Source organism: Lathyrus oleraceus, chromosome 2 (assembly GCF_024323335.1).
Source record: "Lathyrus oleraceus cultivar Zhongwan6 chromosome 2, CAAS_Psat_ZW6_1.0, whole genome shotgun sequence".
NCBI lineage: Eukaryota > Viridiplantae > Streptophyta > Magnoliopsida > Fabales > Fabaceae > Lathyrus > Lathyrus oleraceus.
Window position 1 is genome coordinate 71,448,918 of NC_066580.1, and position 20,000 is coordinate 71,468,917.

Sequence of the window (20,000 nt, forward strand, 5' to 3'; positions counted from 1 at the left end):
TTTTTGGCATGATCAACGTGAAAGTTTCGTCATAAAAAATGTTATTTGTAGTAGTGTTTTAAGGGAAAACATGAGTTTGATATCGTTCCAAAGCCCTTAACCGGTGAGGAAAAATATTACCAACAAAAAAAATTGTTATCTTTTGATAGAACCAAAAAAAAGGTCTACAAAGAAAAATATATGAAAAAAGAGGTTGGCATTGTTTGATCTTGCATATTGGTCTAGCCTCAATGTAAGATATTATCTTGATAAGATGCATGTGAAGAAAAATGTGTGTGATAGTGTAATTAAAACACTTTTCAACATTCAAGAAAAGACAAAAGATGGTAAGAATGTCCCTCTAAATATGGTGGAGATGAGTATATGACAAGAGTTAGCTCCAAAAGAAATAGGTAAAAGAACATATATGCTCCTAGCATGTCCACTATGTCTAAAAAAGAAAAGAAAAAAGTGTTTGTGAGTGTTTATTTGGTATCAAAGTTCCCCAAGTGTACTCATAAAATGTCAAGAAACTTGTATCAATGAAAGATCACAAATTAATTAGCTTAATATCTCATCATTGTCATGTCTTGATGCAACAACTTCTATTCGTTGTTGTTCGTGGATTCTTTCCAAAATATGTAAGGGAAACTATAATTAAATTATGTTTGTTCTTCAATGCTATATGTAATAAAGTCATTGATCCTGAAAACTGAGATGAGTTGGAACACATGGATGTAACTTTCTTGTGTCAATTGAGGATGCATTCCCCTCCATAATTTTTTGACATTATGATTCACTTAATTATTCATGTAGTCAAAGATATTATATTTTATGGACCATTTTATTTATGGTATATGTGTCTAATAGAGCGATACATGGAGATCTTTAAGGAGTATGCGGAGAACAATCATCATTTGAAAGCTTTGATCATTGAAAGGCACATCACAGAAAAAATTATTGAGTTTTGTTCAAACTATTTTCTAGAAGAAAATTCTAGTGTCATACTCTGAATTTTCCCCTCATTTTTTTCATCTGCATTAATTTAGCTACATCTCATTTGCATCACTATACAATGACCATTTCATTTGATCATTGATATATCATTAGCATGCATAAAAGAGAAATCAAGAATTTGATTTTTTCATCTAAGCATTTTCTTATGAATCATGCATCTCCTTACCTATAGCTTCTAATTTTCACTTTTTATTTCAATTAGGGTGTTTGGTTTGGGATTAGGAGTTTGGGTTTACCACTTCAATTTCATTCATAGCCTCATCCATTAATTCATACATACATTTCAAATTGCATACATAACTTTGGTTTTATTAAAAGAAATTTCCGATTTTAATTCATGCATACACTTTATGAGTCATTGGAAAATTTGACTTTTCATGGCATGTCATTTATTTTGTGATTTTTGTTTGTTATAGGCAATCATGATTTCAAGTCCATATATCCGAACATGTCATGTTAAAAGTTTAGACTCAATTGAAGCATTACATCCATTTTGTTTCAAATATGTTCAAATGTTATTACATTTCATCATTGAAATTACAAAAAGAAAAACTTAGCATTTGCAGTTATCAAATTACAAAATTGGGTCCTAATCCTTCAATGTACCAAGTCTTTAATCTTCAACATGTTCCAATTTCTCAATCACCAATCCATCTCTTCTTCAAGCCATCTTCAAGCCCACCAATCTCTAATAATCCATTTTTTGAGTCATTCATGCTTAAAGGGCCTAGCACCAAAAGTGAATTTTTTGTCAAATGCAAACCATTGGATTAAGGCAATGCAATGTCAAAAAAAATATATTGCGCAACAAACCAAACCAAAGCAATATAAAAAAATCAGAATTTCAAATTTTGCAAAGTAGAGGGAAGGGTTCATTACAAAATAAGTTTAGTAGGAAGGTACAAAGACAGATTTACACTAAATTGGCAAGACCAACTTGAGCATCTTAGAAAGTTCAGCAAATTCATTACTAGGAATAACATCCCTACACCAACACACATTAGAAACCCTAGCCATCCCTCAATAAAATAAAAACGTGTCAGAAGCAGGAAAGGAGAACAATTTTTCACAACAACAATTTTTCACAACAACAATTTTCACAGCAAAATTTTTTCACATCAACAATTTTTCACACAAAAAAAACATAAGTTGATGTTTGGTTCATACATTTGATACAAAGCAAGAAACAGAAACAACGGAAAGCAAGAGAACCCAAATTACCCGAGTTTTCACTCGTGAGTTTTCTTTTGTCTTCATAATTTATCTGTTTTAACCTCTGTGTGATTAGTGTTGTTTCGTTGAGTAGTTTGATGGTTGCTTTGATTATCTTTTCGCAAGCGATATGAACATTGTCGAATGTTGTTGTGATTGAGGTCGTGACATCGGAGTGCGAACATTGACGTTGATGAAGATTGGATGCGGCCAGAGTCGCGTTTAGGTTGAGGTCGCCGTCCCGAGTACGCAAACGGCCGAAATCATTAGCCACGTTGAGGTCACCATCGCGAGCACGCGAACGGCCAGAATCATTGGCCACGTTGAGGTTGCCAACGCAAACACGCGAACGGTCGGATTCGTGGCCGCGTTAGGGCCACTAACGTGAGTCTATGAACCGATAGCCATGGAGATTCCAAGGGGACATTGATAGGGAGTAATCGGAAGAGAGAGGGAAACGAATGAAGGGGGTGGTTTTGCTTTGATTTCTATTTTTTTTTGTTTGGATTTTCTTTTCCATTAGAGGGAGATGAGAGATCGTGTAAGAGTTCTTGAGAGGGATTGAATTTTGGGATAACAGAGAAGCGTATTTCTCAGAAGGGAAAGCGAAGAACGGTCGTACAAAGTTTTTTAGGGTTTTGTCTTGTTTGTGTTGGCTAAGTTAACTGAACCGGATCATGGAGCGACCCAACCCGAGCCCAAAATCCCTGACCATCCTTTTGGGCTTTTTTCGGCCAAGGCCCGTTTTTTTATTTAAAACTCCTTTGATGTTTAATATTTTTTTTAATTGGAGAACTTAGTTCCTAACTAAACACTCCCAGCCTGGTGGTTGAGACTTCTCTTGTCTCCCACCAGGGGCCAAGTCCGATCCTTGGCATTGGTTTCTTTATGTTGTTTCATTTTTTTTTTAAGATAGTCATTCCTTATTTTATTAAGATTAATCTTTTTCCTCGTGTCCACTATTTAATTCATAAAGCATTGTTGCTTTATTCTATGTTCGCTTGTTTTTATTTTTTTAAATGCGTCAAAAAGAAACGTATTTATTTATTCATATATTTATTTATTTATAATCGACTTATTTTGGAGTCCTTGTATATCAAGTCTTTGTGAGGGTATCCATTCAATTTCCTTCGATTTCAAACTTCCATAATTCAAACATTTTAATCTCCAACCTTTACATTGACCTTTTCTTTCAAATCATTTTCATAAGTGAATCTGAAGAAAAAGATTACACTGGATGGAATATCCAGTCCTAATCCCGAATATTAGGCCCAAGTTATAAGAGCTTTCAAGCCATAAGTATTCGTCTTCTCTTCAAAACACTTCAATATTCAAATCATTTTCATAAGTGAATCTGAAGAAAAAGATTACCCTAGATGGAATATCCAGTCGTAATCCTGAATATTAGGCTCAAGTTGTAAGAGCTTGTAAGCCATATGTATTCGTCTTCTCTTCAAAATATTTGTAAATATTCAAACGTCTTCTCTCAATAAAATTGAAAGAAAAATATTACTGGGTGAAAGGTCCAGACGTAGTCCCGAGTATTAGACCCAAGTTGTAAGAGCTTGCAAGTCATAAATATTCGTCTTTCAAGTCCAAAAATACATCCAACCAATCAAACTTTTTTCTTCGCCGCCATGCGGTCTTTAAAACCTTTTCATAAACAAAATACATCTTGTCTTAAGGTGATGTAAAGTAATGCTTCGGCCATAATTGTTGAGTTGAGATAAGTGACGTTTTTCCGAATGTTCATTTGTAAATCCATTTGATGTGTGGTATACGTCCGCTCCTCATTTATTTTGGGTAAAACAATATTTTCGTCGATTAATACAATATAGCTTTCGCTAAAATCGACCAACAAACAAATATTTTTCTATCCAGAACTACGTAAGCCTTGAGTTCTCTATTGCACCCGGAGATACGTAGGTGCAGAATTTGTAAATCTTGTCAGGCCCATTAATAAAAAAAACTTAGGTTTAGTCCCCTTCGTTGCAAAATCCAAAAACATTCTTCTCTCTTCTATTCTTTCTTTCCCACCTAATAACTCAAGAATCCTAACATTCCCAGCTAACACTGAGGCACATAATTAACCTAGTGGTTCCCGTTGAGTACAACGGACGTGAGGGGTGTTAATACCTTCCCCTTGCGTAATCGATTCCCGTACCCTGATTTGGTTGTGACGACCATAATCATTGTCATTCTTTCTTGGGTTTTATCTATATTTCCCCATTCCTTTTTAGGAATAAATAAAGTTCGGTGGCGACTCTGTTCAGTCCACCATGCGAGCGTGCGATTGCGCTTCGCTAAGTCGTGTTCTCATTTTTTCGAGGTGCGACAATAGGAATTTCCAAGTCTCGTCATGATGGAAGATATCACTACTACAAAATAGATCTTTCGTAACACCCATTTTACAATGATCTTCCTGTTAACCGTGGTAATAACTTTTTTAGGCTTCTTTTTTGGTATTTACTAAAAAGACATGGTCATAGGTACCAACCGTGGTGAAAAGTGGCGCTTGATCATGCGTTCGAATTCTAGCACATACAATTTTGTTTTTTATTTATTTTTAAGCCACTTTTCACCACAGTTGAAACTTCCAAACGTGGTGAAAAGTGGCATCTGGTCATGAGCTCGAACCCTAGCACCTACAATTTTGTTTTTATTTATTTAGCAAAATATATACAACAACAGTTGTTTAAAGTAACTGTTGTGATAGGTTGGAACCTACAATTTTGTTTTTATTTATTCTTAAGCCACTTTTTATGATAGGTTGGAAATATAAGTGTGTTTATTGAGTTTCTTCACCGTTCTTAAACAAATCTTTGTCGTCCATTTAATGAGTATCAACGCTCAAGACACTACCATTAGTGATCCGCGTGAAACCTAAAACTTAGATGAACTTCCAACTTAGACGAGCTTCATCTTCTACCTCTAAATATATTCTTCCATTTATGACACTCTATTTATCCATAAACAAAACTCAAAAACATCATTTCTTTCATTAACAAATTTCAGAACTCCGTCACCTCTTCTCCAACTTGAATGAGACAAGAAAAATATGGATTCAAGTTAGCAATGTTAGTTGGTGTTATTCTTGTTGTTGTTCTTTTTGTTGTTGTTGTTGTTATTGTTGTTGTTGTTCTTCTTCTTCTTGTTTGTGTTCTTGTTCTTATTATTGTTCTTGTTGTTTTTATTGTTATTGTTGTTGTTATTCTTCTTCTTCTTCTTCTTATTATTATTATTATTATTATTATTATTATTATTATTATTATTATTATTATTATTATTATTATTATTATTATTGTTTTTGTTGTTGTTTTTGTTCTTGTTCTTGTTCTTGTTGTTATTGATGTAGTTGTTATTGTTGTTGTTGTTGTTCTACTGCTGCATTTTATTTATTTTATTAAAAGACATACAATAACGGTTGTTCAAAATAACTATTGTGATGGATTGAGACATACAACAACGGTTGTTTAAAGTAAATGTTGTGTTAGGTAGCACGCTACTTGACTTATAATCATGGTCACACGATTGTGGTAGAAAGCATCATACATACAATCACACCTTACCTTACAACGGTTGGTCCAACATGATGGTATCCCTTTTTCAACCGTTGTGGTAGGTGTTTTCCGTAGTAGTGTATGAAGATAGAGGTACTCAAAATTTAAATGTTAAGACAATGACTCAAGATGTATTTCTTATGCACATTTATATATATTTATTAACGTTAATGAAGTTCAATCTTACTTATTCGCTCACAAATGACTTCTTAGGGAAAATATCCCATTGATGAATAAAAAATGGTTGTTGACAGAGCATGACAAGAACTTCATAGATTGGTTTAATGAAATGATTTCTAATGATGGGAGTGCATCTGAGAGAATTAAATGAATGTCATATATGACTGAATTTGATGTAATAATTTGGAATGTATATGACATCACTAAATTTCTCTTCTATACAAAATCAAAGGATGATCGTAGTACCATAAAAAATTATGGTTGAGGGTGAATCCATGTACTTCTCTAGTTTCAAAGATAAGAATCTTGTAATGGCATCTAGATTGTACTTTGGGGCAATTGAAGAGATTTGGGAGATTGATTATGTTATTTTTAAAGTGCCTTTATTTAAATGCAAGTGGATTAACAGTAACACTGGTTTACAAATTGATGAATTAGGATTCACACAAGTTGAGCTTCACAGGACTACTTATTTGAATGAACCTTTCATCATGGAATCTCAAGCAAAACAAGTGTTTTATGTCACAGATCCTTCTAATAAAAGATGGTCAATTATTCTCAAAGGAAAATACATTTTTGCTAGTGATGAAAATCAAGATTTAACCCTTGATACTTATGAGATCACTTCTACATGCATATCTCATATGAAGAAATAATTTAGATGGTGTGCATGTTATTCATTATGTATATTTAAATATATGGTACAAAATATGTGTAATTTTGATTTTAATGTAATGTATAATTTATGTTTTAGTCTTGTAGTCGTCAAATATATGGTATAAAATGTTTCATTTAGGTTCTGTTATACAAAAAATACAAGTAATAAAAAAATATATGAAATTAAAAATACAAGGAATTTCACATTGGTTGGAAGTCCCAACCGATGTGAAAAGTGACCCTCTAACCTTTATCCCCTCGGTTAACAGTCTCAACAAAGAGGAAAAGTGGGATATTAAACCTCAGTTAAAAATCCCAATCGATGTGAAATGTTAAGGATTTCCCCTAAATTATCTTTTATCCAAGAGGAAAAGTTGTGTGCTTTTCAGTTTTTCGTCTCGGATAGTGGACTGAGGGAAAAGTGGTGCATTTTCCATAACACCATTGGTTACTTGGGACCCCCGGTGATCCCTTAGCGCCCCCCCCCCCCCCCCCCCCCCCCCCCCCCCTTCTCCCTAAGAGTATATTTCTCCCCCTTTGACATAATCAAAAAGGTGTGAAAAATTCAAACACATAGAGAAAGGGAAGAATAAGAAGGAGAAGAAACATTTAAAATATTTAATCCACACATGATTGTTTTAAGATTCCTAAGTCAGTTCTTATGAAAACAAATTCTTTAGGAATAGATTTAGTAAAAATATCCGTCAGTTGATTAGATGAGGATAAAAATTCAATTACCCAATCCTTTTTTTCAAAATTATCCCTAATAAAATGGTTCCTAACCTTAATGCTTTTAGTACCGAGTGAACTATCGGATTTTTCGTGAGGTTTATATCACCGATGTTGTTGCATTTTATCGGGATAGTTTCGAGATCATTTCCATAATGATCAACTTATGTTTCGTCCAGATAACTTGTGCATAACAACTATCCGCAACAATATATTCTAATTCAATTGTGGATAATGCAACACTTACTTGTTTCTTGTTATGCCAGGAAACAAACAAGTTTTCAAGTAAATGACACACACTGCCTGTACTTTTTCAATCCAATTTGTACCTAGTAAAATTGGAAACAGAGTACCAAACTAAAGTAAAATCCGTCCCTTTGGGGGTACCATAAATCCATAATGATGTCCTAGTGAGATACCTTATAATGGTTTTATTGTAGTGAGGTGTTTTCTTTGGGGTTTTCTTGATAACAAGCATACGAATAATCAACAAACATGATATCAAGACGAGATGCAGTAAGATAAAGGAGAGAATCCATCATATCTCGACATTTTCTCTAAAGTGCTACCTTTCCATCTTCTTCCTTGTCTAAGACGCATGACATGCTCATATGGGTTGAGATTGACTTGGATTTATCAATGTCAAATCTCTTCAACAATTCTTTGCAGTATTTTACTTGATTGGTGAAGGTCACATCCTTTGATTGATGAATCTGCAATCTAAGTAAGTATCATAGCTCCCCCATCATTGACATCTCAAATTCATTCTGCGTCATATCAAAAAATTCCTTATACAAAGATTTGTTAGTAGCACCGATGATGATATCATTGACATAAATTTGTACAAGTAAAATGGCATGCTTGATTTTTTTTAATAAAAAGAATTGTATCAATCTTCCCTCTTTGAAAACTATTTTCAAGAAAAAACTTGCTCAAATGTTCATAGCAAGCCCGATGAGCTTGTTTTAAACCCTAGATAGTCTTTTCCAGCTTGAAGACATGATTAGGAAAAGAAAAGCTTAAAAAATCAGAATGCAAATCAATGTAGACTTCCTCTTAAATGTAATCATTCAAGAACGCTCTCTTTACATCCATTTAGTTGAGTTTAAAATTCAAAATGTATAAAAAGGGGAAAAAAAACATTCTAATGACCTATAATCTAGTCACGGAAATATAAGTTTCTCTCAAATTGAAATCCAAGTTAGAATTTTTTTGTCATGCCTACTACATGGGATGTAGTGAACAACATCCTTTTATAAAAATGGAATGCTTCGGTCATAAAGTGATTTTGTTGAGAAATAAACGCGTCCGAAAATTGAAATCCAGAAGATAGAAAGAACATTTTGTGATTTCAATAGTGTGTGGGGTCACTAAATGGAATGTAATGAGCAACACCCCTTTTATAATTGGGGCAAACATCAGGTTTTGTATAATTATTATTTTGCAACTTTGTTGTTTTGTTGCTGGAATATGCTAATCAAATTGTATCCCTGGCCCTACAAGAGTGTGAACATTGATTGGTTTTTAGCACATGAAAACAACATGCTAGTACTTCCACATTTATGATCATTGTAACTACTATTTGCATAACCTATTTATGCTTAAAAAAAAACAAGATCATGAAACTTACACAACATCACCGTGCTTTTTAGTTATTGTCCTCAAAACACATTTCCATTAAGCCTTACAACATAAACACCTCCTCAAAGTAAACAAAACACACAACACAATTTGTTTCTTCAACTATTATTCATGATACCATCTTTCTACTAACCAACATATCTTAATGAATGTACAAAATAGTACACCATCCTGTCACTGTTATAAACAAAGATTTCGTTCACATTCATTACATAACTAATGTATATGGCCTATAAATAGACCAGATATATATATGTTATTTAATGAATATGAAAAGAGAATTTTTACTTATAATAATGACCAGAATAGTATGAAAATAATGAAAAGTAGAATGATGAGAACATAATCAATGAAATTCAAAGCGCATAAGAAGCTTTACAGAGTTGTATTTATCTCCCTTCTGACTATGAAGTGAAACTGCCCGAATGCCGCTTCTTAACTCCGAAACAGGTAGACATGTCTGGCCGCCAAAGTCGTCTTTCTCAGACATGTCGTACTCGTGAACTTCTATACGAAGTAGGGCTAGTTCCGGAACGCTAAGCGGGAACTCGAATACCTCGTTCCATGTAGGCAACCAATTGTCCTCTATTGCTCTTGTTTTTTTCATTATACTATCATTCGGGACTCCAGCAATCCCCACCTGTATTTAAATTATCAAACGGTTTCACAAATATTATGTCAGTAGATAAGTTCAAATAAGTTAATCAACCAGACTCTCGTAGAAAATTTTAACTTACTCTAGCATAGAAATCGGGAGGTGAATATTGATCGAAGTGTGTATGCTTGAAATCGTAATACCATCCTTCTCCCATGTATACGGTCACCTAAGAACATTTAGAGTATGATCTTACCATCTTAGTTAATATTAAATTAGATACGCTTTGATGAGGAAGATGATTGATGAAAAACCTTTACCTTCAAAGTAGTCTTCACAGGCAACTTAGCTTTAGGATCGAAGACCTTGTTATCCGGATCAGTCGTTAAGAGAAAATCTGGTTTTTTAACGTAACCACATCCTCCATTGGCTCTGAACATTCCATGCATCAACCAAAGTGATCTTCCATATCCCTACCATGGAATCAGCCACGACAAAAACTAACTAAGATAAAGCAATGCAAATTACTTTCATCTTCTCAAGTTATTTCGAATACCTTCATGTCTGTGTCCGTGTCTGTATCAGTACTTTATAGGAATAATTTATCAAACGTTCGGCTATTTTGTTAGTAGTTAGTAGCTTGAAGTAATGTAGAAGAGGAAGAAATAGAAACCTGCATGTTGAATGCAACCATTTGAGCTCCATGAACCCAACCAATTAATGGGTTATAATTCGACGAGTCAATGCGAGTACCTTTTGGAAACACCCTCACAATATTCTTCTGAGTAAACCTATAGCAAGTCAACAATGAGGTGAATACAAATTTATTCAAACACAGACACGTGCACGCATACATAGAGATAAACATATTCAACAACGATAACCAAAACCATTTCCTATTAGATATGCTAAGCAGATGGAGAGAGACATAAACAAACTAATTCAAACCAAAATAAAATTCAACCATTAAAAGGACTCCCTAGAAGAGCTTTACCGCCCACTGTGGTCCTCTCTGGCTCGAGAGATTAGTCTCTGTAGTTGCCCGTAGAGGACACCAGATTTTCTACCACAAAAAAAAAGGACTCTCTAGAAATATTTAACAATACCTGACAATTTCTTTTCCATGAGTTATAACAGCCTTTTCAAGTTGTTGCTCACTTAAACTTATACGACTCGCTTTCTCCGGATCTACTTTCAGCCATGCCTCTATACCTCCTTTCGACTTCCCAGCATGAATTGCAATTAAACCTTTATATTCTGGAGCTACATGATGATGTAATTTGTCCGATTCGTCCGGATCTTCCTCGTCGTGAATATCTTCTTTATCCAAATTGCCTCCCTAAAGATGGAAATTTATATTGCAATTAACAAATCTCCCTAACAAAATTAACTGTAGTACGATTTCTATGCATGATCGGTTCAGTCTCATACCTTGTAATCGGATATAGAAACACATTTGAAGCTCGGGACCTCCTTCCCCCAAGCTTCGTCATCGTCCAAAGCCTTTCTCTGCAATGAATCATCTTCTTTTTCCTTTACTTCTTTCGTCTCAAGGTACTCTTTAGGTGGTTTGGTCGATATAATAATCCTCTTTTTAAGTGATTCCGGAGAAGGAAATTCCTTCAAACTTTCCGAGCCAGGAACAAATAGTATGTCTCCGAACGTTTGAGTAACCATCTAAAAATTTGGACATAATTATCAACTATATGAATATGAATGTAAGAGCTTATACAGAAGGACTTATACAATAAGCACTTTTGAATTGCCTAACCAAACAGAAAAGTATTTTGAATTCCAATACGAGTTCAGTTAACTAACCTCAGCCACTTTAGCCTGAAGATCCGGAGTAAGATGGTCCTCTAGCGTTATTACGACCGGATATTCTGATGCGACGAAGGCATGTTCTTTAATAGACCTCAAACATCTAATAAGCTCTACCGGAGTTGTCAATGTCCTACATTAAAAAAAAAGTAAGCAATTATATTTCAAATTTTCAAGAATGTAACCATTTTTAACCGCTACGTTTACCTTCCATGAAGAACATCGACGTTATCCTTCGAAGCATTAGGCCATATATCCAACTCAATTACTCTTACACCTCTCTTCAACGCGTTCACGATTGGAACGTCGCTGCAGTCACTGCTCAGCTGATTTCCGGTTAGATACGAATTGTGGCCGGTATATATGAAATAATGTGACAAGGGTAATGTCATATCATGATGCACCTGGAATTGAAAACAAAAACACAGATCAGAATAAGAAAACAAGTACAATTATACAAGAGATTGTCTGAATTAAGGCACTGGAAAATAAGATCCTAAGCAAAATTGTGGGGGGAAAAAGACAAAACTTCAAGCAGAAAATGAAAAGGGTATATAAAACAAAAAGGGCCGGAAAATGAAAGAACATAAACAAGGTACAAAACCCACTAAGAACACCCCAATTGAAAATTAACCAAATCCAGATTCATTTGACTAAAAAACACAACATGGGTCAACAACAAAAACAAGAAGAAAAAATTAAAAATCATATTTTTATATATTTACAACATACCCCAATTGAAGGTAAAATAGAAAGGTTACTATCACTGAAGAGAAACTTGAAGAAAGTTTCAAGGTTAAGTCCAGCGCCCCTTCGATGAAAATGTTTGAAACTATCAATGATGGCTTGTGCTTCTTCTTCAGTAGCATGTTCTTGTTTCTGAACTTCAATTAAGAATGTTTTAAGGTTTGAAGGTGTCATGAGTTCATTTTCTGAGTATTGATCAAAAAGGGTCTTGATCTCTTGTGGTGCTTCTGATAAAGCTAGCTTGAATCTTCTACGCCAGCATAAGCAGACACTGTATGTTTGTTTGGACATGGTGATTGTTGTGCTGTATGATTGGATTTGGTTCTGTTTGTGGGTTTTAGAAAAACATATAGTGTTGGATTTGAGTTTAATGTTGTTGTTGAGGTTGTTGCTGGCAGTGATGATAGATAATGTGAAACTAGAGAATTGGTTTTGTATTTGTCTAGATTCTTTCTACAGAGTCTGAAAGGTCAGGTGGGTCCTACGTTATTATTTTTTTGCTGAATTTTGGTACTCCTATGAATTAAGAAAAGTGATTGAAACTTTTTTCTCAAAAAAAAATAAGTGATTGAAGCTGAATTTGATATACTCTATTTTTTTTATATAAGCAAAGGAAAATTCATTAAAATGCATAAGTAGTCTTCAGTCCAACAATCAAAGACAAACATACAAGAATAAATAAATTAAACCTGACATTCTCCGATACGGATGAAAAGATAACATTATCTTTGCAAAATCACTTAATTCATTTTCCAAATTTATATGATTCACGCGCATTTTTGAAATTCTAAAACGATATCGCAAATTTTGAAATAATTATCGGAAATTTCAAAAAGCAGTATGTTTTATACCGTATATGTCAAAATTTATGGGATTTTGTATCAGAAATTCCAAAATTTTCTGTATTAATTCTAACAATTTAATCGTAAATTTCAAAATTTCCAGTACAAAATCTTATTTGATTTTCCGAAAATTTTATAATTTTCGATAGTTATAAAAACTTTGTTTTTTATCGGAAATTCTGAAATTTCCGATAGTTACTAATTTTTTTAAAATTTTTAATTCTTTTGCGATGAAATAGAGGCATGGACGACACTATTACATGCAGAGATATCGATAGAGCGGCAGACCAGGCTAGGGCTGTTGAGGCTGAGTCTTCCCAGATACGGGTTGGACGAGTGGTTCCAACCGGAAATAATTGGTTGAGTAGTGTCAGTTATGTGCACCTCGTACCACTCGACATCGGCAGGTACGATTAGTTGAGCAATCAAGAGATGAGGTGGCAGATAAAGTGGGAGATGAGGTTGTTGCTGGAAAGGGTGTTGAGGAGGTAGCTGGGTTGTTGGAGAGGTAGTTTAGGAGGTTATTGGGGAGGTTGCTGGAGCTGGAGAGGTTGATGGGGTGGTTGTTGATGAGGTGGATGTTGAGGTGATTCAGTCAAATATTGTTGTTGATCTGATCCCATATGTTACTGCTGACACAGAGATTATAGCTCTTTCGACTGAGCCATCTGTGCACACTAACGGAGGATTCCTCGGAGGACTCGTTGACCGGTTAGTGCTTATTGAGTATGCAGACCATGTGACGTTACGACTATGGCAGGAAAAAGTATATGTCTTTTATGTTTAACTTTAAATTATTTATTATTGTGCCATGAAAGCTAACTGCAAATGTTTTTTTATAGTTGTTTGTCACAGGACCGTCCCACACTGAAGGTGACTTCACACGGGTTAAAGATGAAGGACTTCCCGAAGATTCTGTTGCATAAGCAGGTCTTCCGAATTGTACGGGATTTCGAGCTACTTAATTTTTCCTATTGTTCCCTCACTATGCTTCACGCGCCGTTATTTATTGCGTATGTTGAGAGATGGCACAAGGAGACATCTTTATTTCATCTTCTGTTTGAGGATATGACTATCACTCTGAATTATATCTTCTCTTTATTCCATCTCACCATCGGTGGCAAATTTTGGACGACTCATGTTCTTAGCATGCCGCTTGCATGTATGACTGCTGCACGAGATTTAGGAGTTTCTAAGGCAGAAGTGCAGAAGGAGTTTACCTTCAATAGGGGCGCTCACTTTCGTATGTCTTGGCTTTAGTAGACGTACGACGAGCTTGTAGGGGTTGGGAGTTTTGAGGTTGCTACTAGGGTGTACATGTTACATCTAGTAACATGTACTCTCTTTGCAGATAAGTCAGGTGTCTATATCGACGCCTGATACCTATGTCTATTCAATAGCATCGACGTTGCCAGTTGGGCTTGGGGTTGCGTTGCATTGACCATCTTGTATACAACACTTAGAATGGTGACAATATTTAAGACCAGACGATTTCTTGGTTATTTGAGTTTGCTACATATATTCTTAAAATTATTATAGTTTGTTGATTTCTTATTTAAATGTTACAAATAACATTTCTTATTTATTATTTTTTATGTTTATGTTTTGATATCAGTGTTGGATATAAGAGCATTTCCCCATCATCTATGATAAGAGGCTGTAGTATTCCCTAGTTAGGGCCCCAATGGCGAGGAGATGGAAGGGGAGGCAGTCACATTCGGGTGGTGTTGTTGAGTATCGGAGGAGGCTCGATGCGCTTACTATAGATGATGTCATTTGGATACCATACACTGATCATAGAGTCCACCGTGAATTTGAGGAGTCTTCATTATATTCAGGTTATACACGGTGGAAGACCATGGTTGCTAGAAACTTGCCCGAGAGGTATCTACGATAGTATGATTATGTTTAGAATATCCCATGACCAGTTCCAGATATACCATCTACAGACATTGATTAGTGGTTTCAGAGTAACTTCATCAACTTCGATCGTGCCATTAAATTTCGAGTAGTTAAGGTTCAACACCCATCACAATGTGAGGATGGTTACTTATAGTGGTACCTCACTATATCATACCCTTGCATATTTCATTTGTTGAGGATACAAGTGATGTTGGGACTTCTAATGTTGGGGTATTTGTTGATGATGTGTCGTTGCTGCCTCTTACAGTTGATGTTGATGACCAGCAGCACCTCTAGATGATTGTAGTTATTATGGATAACCTCATGGGTTTGGTGAACCCAGATGACGAGGTTTATATTGGATTAGCTCAGGCTGCACGCATAGCCCGTGGGGGTCCTATTTATACATATTTTATATATTATGTATTATTTGTATATTACTCAGACATCTTCATCGGAAACTTTTTTATTAGATAAATTTTTGTATCTTCCATTCATGTTACATCAACATAAACTAACATTTGATAAACAATTACATAACTTAAACATAACTTTAAAAATGGTGATAAATAAGAAAACCTAGACATTACCAGATGATTCTGGACATTTCATCATCTTCATTATGTCGTCGACAGGCCTTGAAATCTTAACATCTAACTTGATCAGCTCCTTTGTTATCCTACGATGAAATGATCTCCACATATCCTTCACATCTTCATTCATCTTCAACTCAACAAGGTTGTATTTCACCCTCCCGTCAGTATCAATCCAATCTTCATGAAACTTGATCTTTTTCACCTTTCTATTTTTTTGTATCTGTCGCAACGCGAAAAATAATCGGCGGAAAAAAACATGTTTACAGAGCCGCCACCGACGTTATTCATCCTATAACGGAAAGGAAGTGCAGGACTAACCTAAGAAATGGGAAAGGAATGGTCTTATGACCAGAGATTGCAAGGTACGGGAGTCGGTTACGCAAGGGGAAGGTATTATCACCCCTCACGTCCGTCGTACTCGACAGGATCCACGCTCAAAAGAATAGGATAAGGTTGCTAATAAACTGCTCAAAGAATGCACGCACACTGGAATAAGCAAACAGGTGAAAGAAGATGGAGGAAGAGGACTCGGCAGGATGTCGCATCCTGGGCCTACGTAGTTTGTCAGAAACAAACATCAGAGTCGACGTAGTTCGGGGAAATGGGAAACATGCTCGCTAGGATATCGCATCCTGTGCCTACGTATCTTCTCTATCCAGAGTAAGAATCAGAACACTTGTAGTTCGGCTAACGCACGCCGAAACAAACACTGAAAACAGAGACGCTGAGACGTCAACAGAAAAACTCAACAAGGAAACAGAATGCCAATAGCTGGACTTATATCTAACTCCTCAAAACACACACAAACAAGCCAGGAAACAGAATGCCAATAGATGGGCTTACATCCGACTCCAAACACACAAACCAGGAAACAGAATGCCAATAGATGGGCTTACATCCGACTCCAAACACACAAACAATCGCTAACCATCGAACACCAAAGCAAAAGGGTATCAAATCAACAAGCTAATAGGGAGTCTGGAACTCGAGCCTAATAGTTGTCACCAAAACAAAAGGGTGAACACACTCAAAAAACAAAAGATTGAAAAAGAAAAAGGGTGCTCGGAGAGATCTCGCTCGATCTTCTGCCTACGTATCTCATCTGGTATGAGAATCAGGGCGACGTAGTTCCCCTTAACAGGGGAGAAGCTCTCTCCTAACCAGAGACCTGGGAAACAACAGACTAAAAGGGAGACTAACTCGAGCCTAATAGTTGTCATACAATCCACAATGGCCCTAGGTTGAGGTATCTAATCAGAACCTAACTTGCACAGGAAGCAAGTCAGTTCAAACAGCAAATAAACATGTCCAAATCAAACACACAAGCAATCATCACACTCTATATACAAACAAGAGGCTCAGACAAATGGTTGGGCTTTAGTCAAGGGGTCATATCAACCTCGACAAACAAGCCAAAACTGTAGGGGTATGCTGAAGCTCTTAACCACTAACATTGAGAGTTAGGGTGAAGTTGATGAAAGGAAGTGAGGATAAGACCTCATGCTCTTAACCCTGGCCTGGGTGAGCTCAAATCAAAGAAAGCGTGGGGATCCAGAAAGAGGGACCCTATTCCACTTGACTGACACTGTACAAGATCTTGGGTTAGGTTCAAGAGCATCAGCAACTAGTGCGAGCATAACGAACGACTCAACGAATAACAGGGGACTGGATACTAGTCCCTTCTATCTGTCAATTGCCTCTTCACTTAGGAGGACTTAACAAGTAACATGCCTCAACAAGGAGGTCTTTAGCACAAATATAAATAATCACAAACATTGCCTCTTAAGGAGGACTTCAGCCAAATGCTTGCCAAAAAGGTGACAGGGCTTCCAGGCTACATGGAGTTAGAAGGCTAAACTACCTCAGTGGTGTATCAACCACACTCCAAAGCAAAGCAAAAGCTAGCTAGCAAGCGGCTAATGTACCTGTACAAAAGCTAACCAGTCAATATTGTATTCAGAAAACCAAACAGACAACACAGTGGAATCATCCAACAATAATACATGATGCAAGTCTCAAATGCAAGCACTCAAGTGAGTTCATCACATCAAGGGACCTACAACACAACAAAGGTTAGTAAACAAAGCAACTTGCATCTCAAATAATGAGCAAACCAACCATTAGTGCTAGATACCTGAAACACAAACACAATCGGTGAGTACAAACCACTAGTACAAAGACTAGGGTCAAAGGCAAGTCAAATAACCAAAACAGAAGTCAATATTTTACACAAAGCATATTTAATCAATCAAGAAAGAGTCCTCAAAAGTACCAAAGCCAAATCATAAGGCAAAGCCCTCAAATAATCAAGATAAGGCAAGGGCAAACAATGTGATCAAAGTTGGACATTCAAATCATAAAATCCCAATCAAATCAGAAACACAACCAATGATCATGAAACTTTTTATGTGCATACAACATGTTATGGACAAGCATCATGCCAAAAATGAAATCCAGAAGAGGTCAAATGGCCTAGGAATGAAAATGCACAAGTTGAATACCAAAAATGTGACACAAATTGTCACATCACATGTCCATGTGTACAAAATAGTGATAACAAATGCTAAAAATGCCAAACCAAATCCCAAAAATCCAGTCACATGTTAGGAACAAGCATGTCAAATTTCAAGCCAATTGGACAAACTATGAGCATTTCACAAGCAATTGATCAGAACATGTCAATATTGCACAATGTCAAAATCACACAACCACAATTAAAAATCCAGAAGTGCAAAAATCAGGAAATCAACATCAAAATATAATAGACATCATAACAAGAATATGGAAAAAAGATTGAGTTAATTTGGATTTGTATGCTATTTTTAGTGATTTTCCAAAGTTGATGAAATAAAAGTGAAATAATGTGAAATAATTGTGGAAAATAAAATAAGGTTGAGATTGGAACATGCATCACCAGGTATTGAACACGCGTGTGCTAGGTCACAATGGCGCTCCGAAATTAATTCACAAAAGCACATTAGCCAGGGATCGAACTCAGGTTCTTAAGGTAAAAGGAACGCTCAATTAAAGTTTTAATAAAATGCAAGGCGTGTGGTTCAAACAGAGGAAGCCAGGGTCAATGCAAGCGCTCAATTAAAATTCACAAACCACACAAGGCTGGAATCGAACTGGTGTCAAGGAGGTTGAAGGCGCGCTTCAAAAATAAATCAAATAAACACACGCTAGCAGGAATCGAACCTGCGTACCTAACGTTCAAGGCGCGTTCAGGATAAAACGCTGCCGTTTTGGGCCAAACCCTAGCACATATTACAGGCGGTGGCGGACGGTGGTTTCCACCGTCTTCTCCTGCCGTCTCCGGCGGAGCGCCACCGTCACAAAATGCAGAATTTCACAAAATTTATATCAATGGAAAGATCTTTCCACGTACATTCCAAATCCAAGATTAACTAAGCCTAATTCCTAATATATTTTTCAAATCGATCCAAAGAAGTTTCATGCACCAAACTTAAAATCATCATATCTCACTCATTTTTCATCCAAATTCAAAGATATTTAGATCAGAATCACCAGCAATGGAAGATCTATAAGTTTATGGCAATGAATTGGCAAATAGTGAAGGTCGAAATCCAACCTGTTTGAAGAGCAGTGAGATGAAACAGTGTCCTCAAGGCTTCAAACTTTCCAGATCCACTTCCTTCAAGCTGCAATGAAGCTTTACACAAGAATTAGCACCTGAATTGGCCTGGATCTTGCTTAATTTGAAGCTTCCATGTTCATGTTCAAGCTTTGAGTATGCATGATTCTTGACCAAATTCACCAATCCAAGCCTTGATTCCTACTAAATGATGCTCAATGAACACGAATATGCAAGAAAATTGATGTGTTATATGAAGAAAATTCAAGTTTGAATTGAGAGAAATTTTGGAGGGAAATGAGATTTTAGATCTAGAATTGTGATTATGGCAAATTCTGTTAGGGTTTGTCTTATATACCATCCACTAATGACATTGTAATCACAATTAGACATGTGCTAATCATAATTAAGGAGATTAGAGGTGTTTTGCAAAAAGTGAAAAATGAGGGTGCATGGCTTAATTCACACGTGAACAGTAGCATGCAATGATCCAATTTCACTCAAAATCATCTAATAAACACAATAGGATTGGAATTAGGCTTGTAGCTTGCACCACATTTGAATTCCCCAATTTCCCTCCAAAATGCATATGAATGAACACATGATCATGTGAGCTTTTTCCATGCAAGGCAATGGTTGATTTGGAAAGTATTGGTCATGAAAAGTATGTTGCAAAAATAAGGGATCAATTTGGAGTTTTGGATCAAAAGTTATGCCATGTTGAACTTCCATGTATACTTTGTGATCATTTGGCCATAACTCCTCAACCATTCATCAGATGATCATGATATAGGACTTTTTGAAAAGGGGAGAGAAAGATCTTCAACTTTCATGTTCACCAAAAATCCATTTGAATCTTCTTTGATGTTGCAAAGTCAAGTTGAATGTGGACCAAAAACTTTCCATTTTTGGAAACTTTCAATTACA

General features: G+C 35.9%; 1 protein-coding gene across 1 annotated transcript; it reads right to left on the bottom strand.

Annotated features, from left to right (window-relative positions):
• Nucleotides 1-8,960: 8,960 nt before the first annotated feature.
• On the bottom strand, nt 8,961-12,566 carry LOC127118158 (phosphoinositide phospholipase C 2). Its single transcript, XM_051048310.1, has 9 exons — nt 12,124-12,566; nt 11,599-11,795; nt 11,389-11,524; nt 11,002-11,247; nt 10,677-10,909; nt 10,244-10,361; nt 9,891-10,043; nt 9,713-9,799; nt 8,961-9,615 (listed from the first exon to the last, which is right to left on the bottom strand). Exons 1-9 carry the CDS (start codon nt 12,427-12,429, stop codon nt 9,322-9,324), a joined length of 1,770 nt encoding a protein of 589 aa, XP_050904267.1. The 5' UTR covers nt 12,430-12,566; the 3' UTR covers nt 8,961-9,321.
• Nucleotides 12,567-20,000: the final 7,434 nt, after the last annotated feature.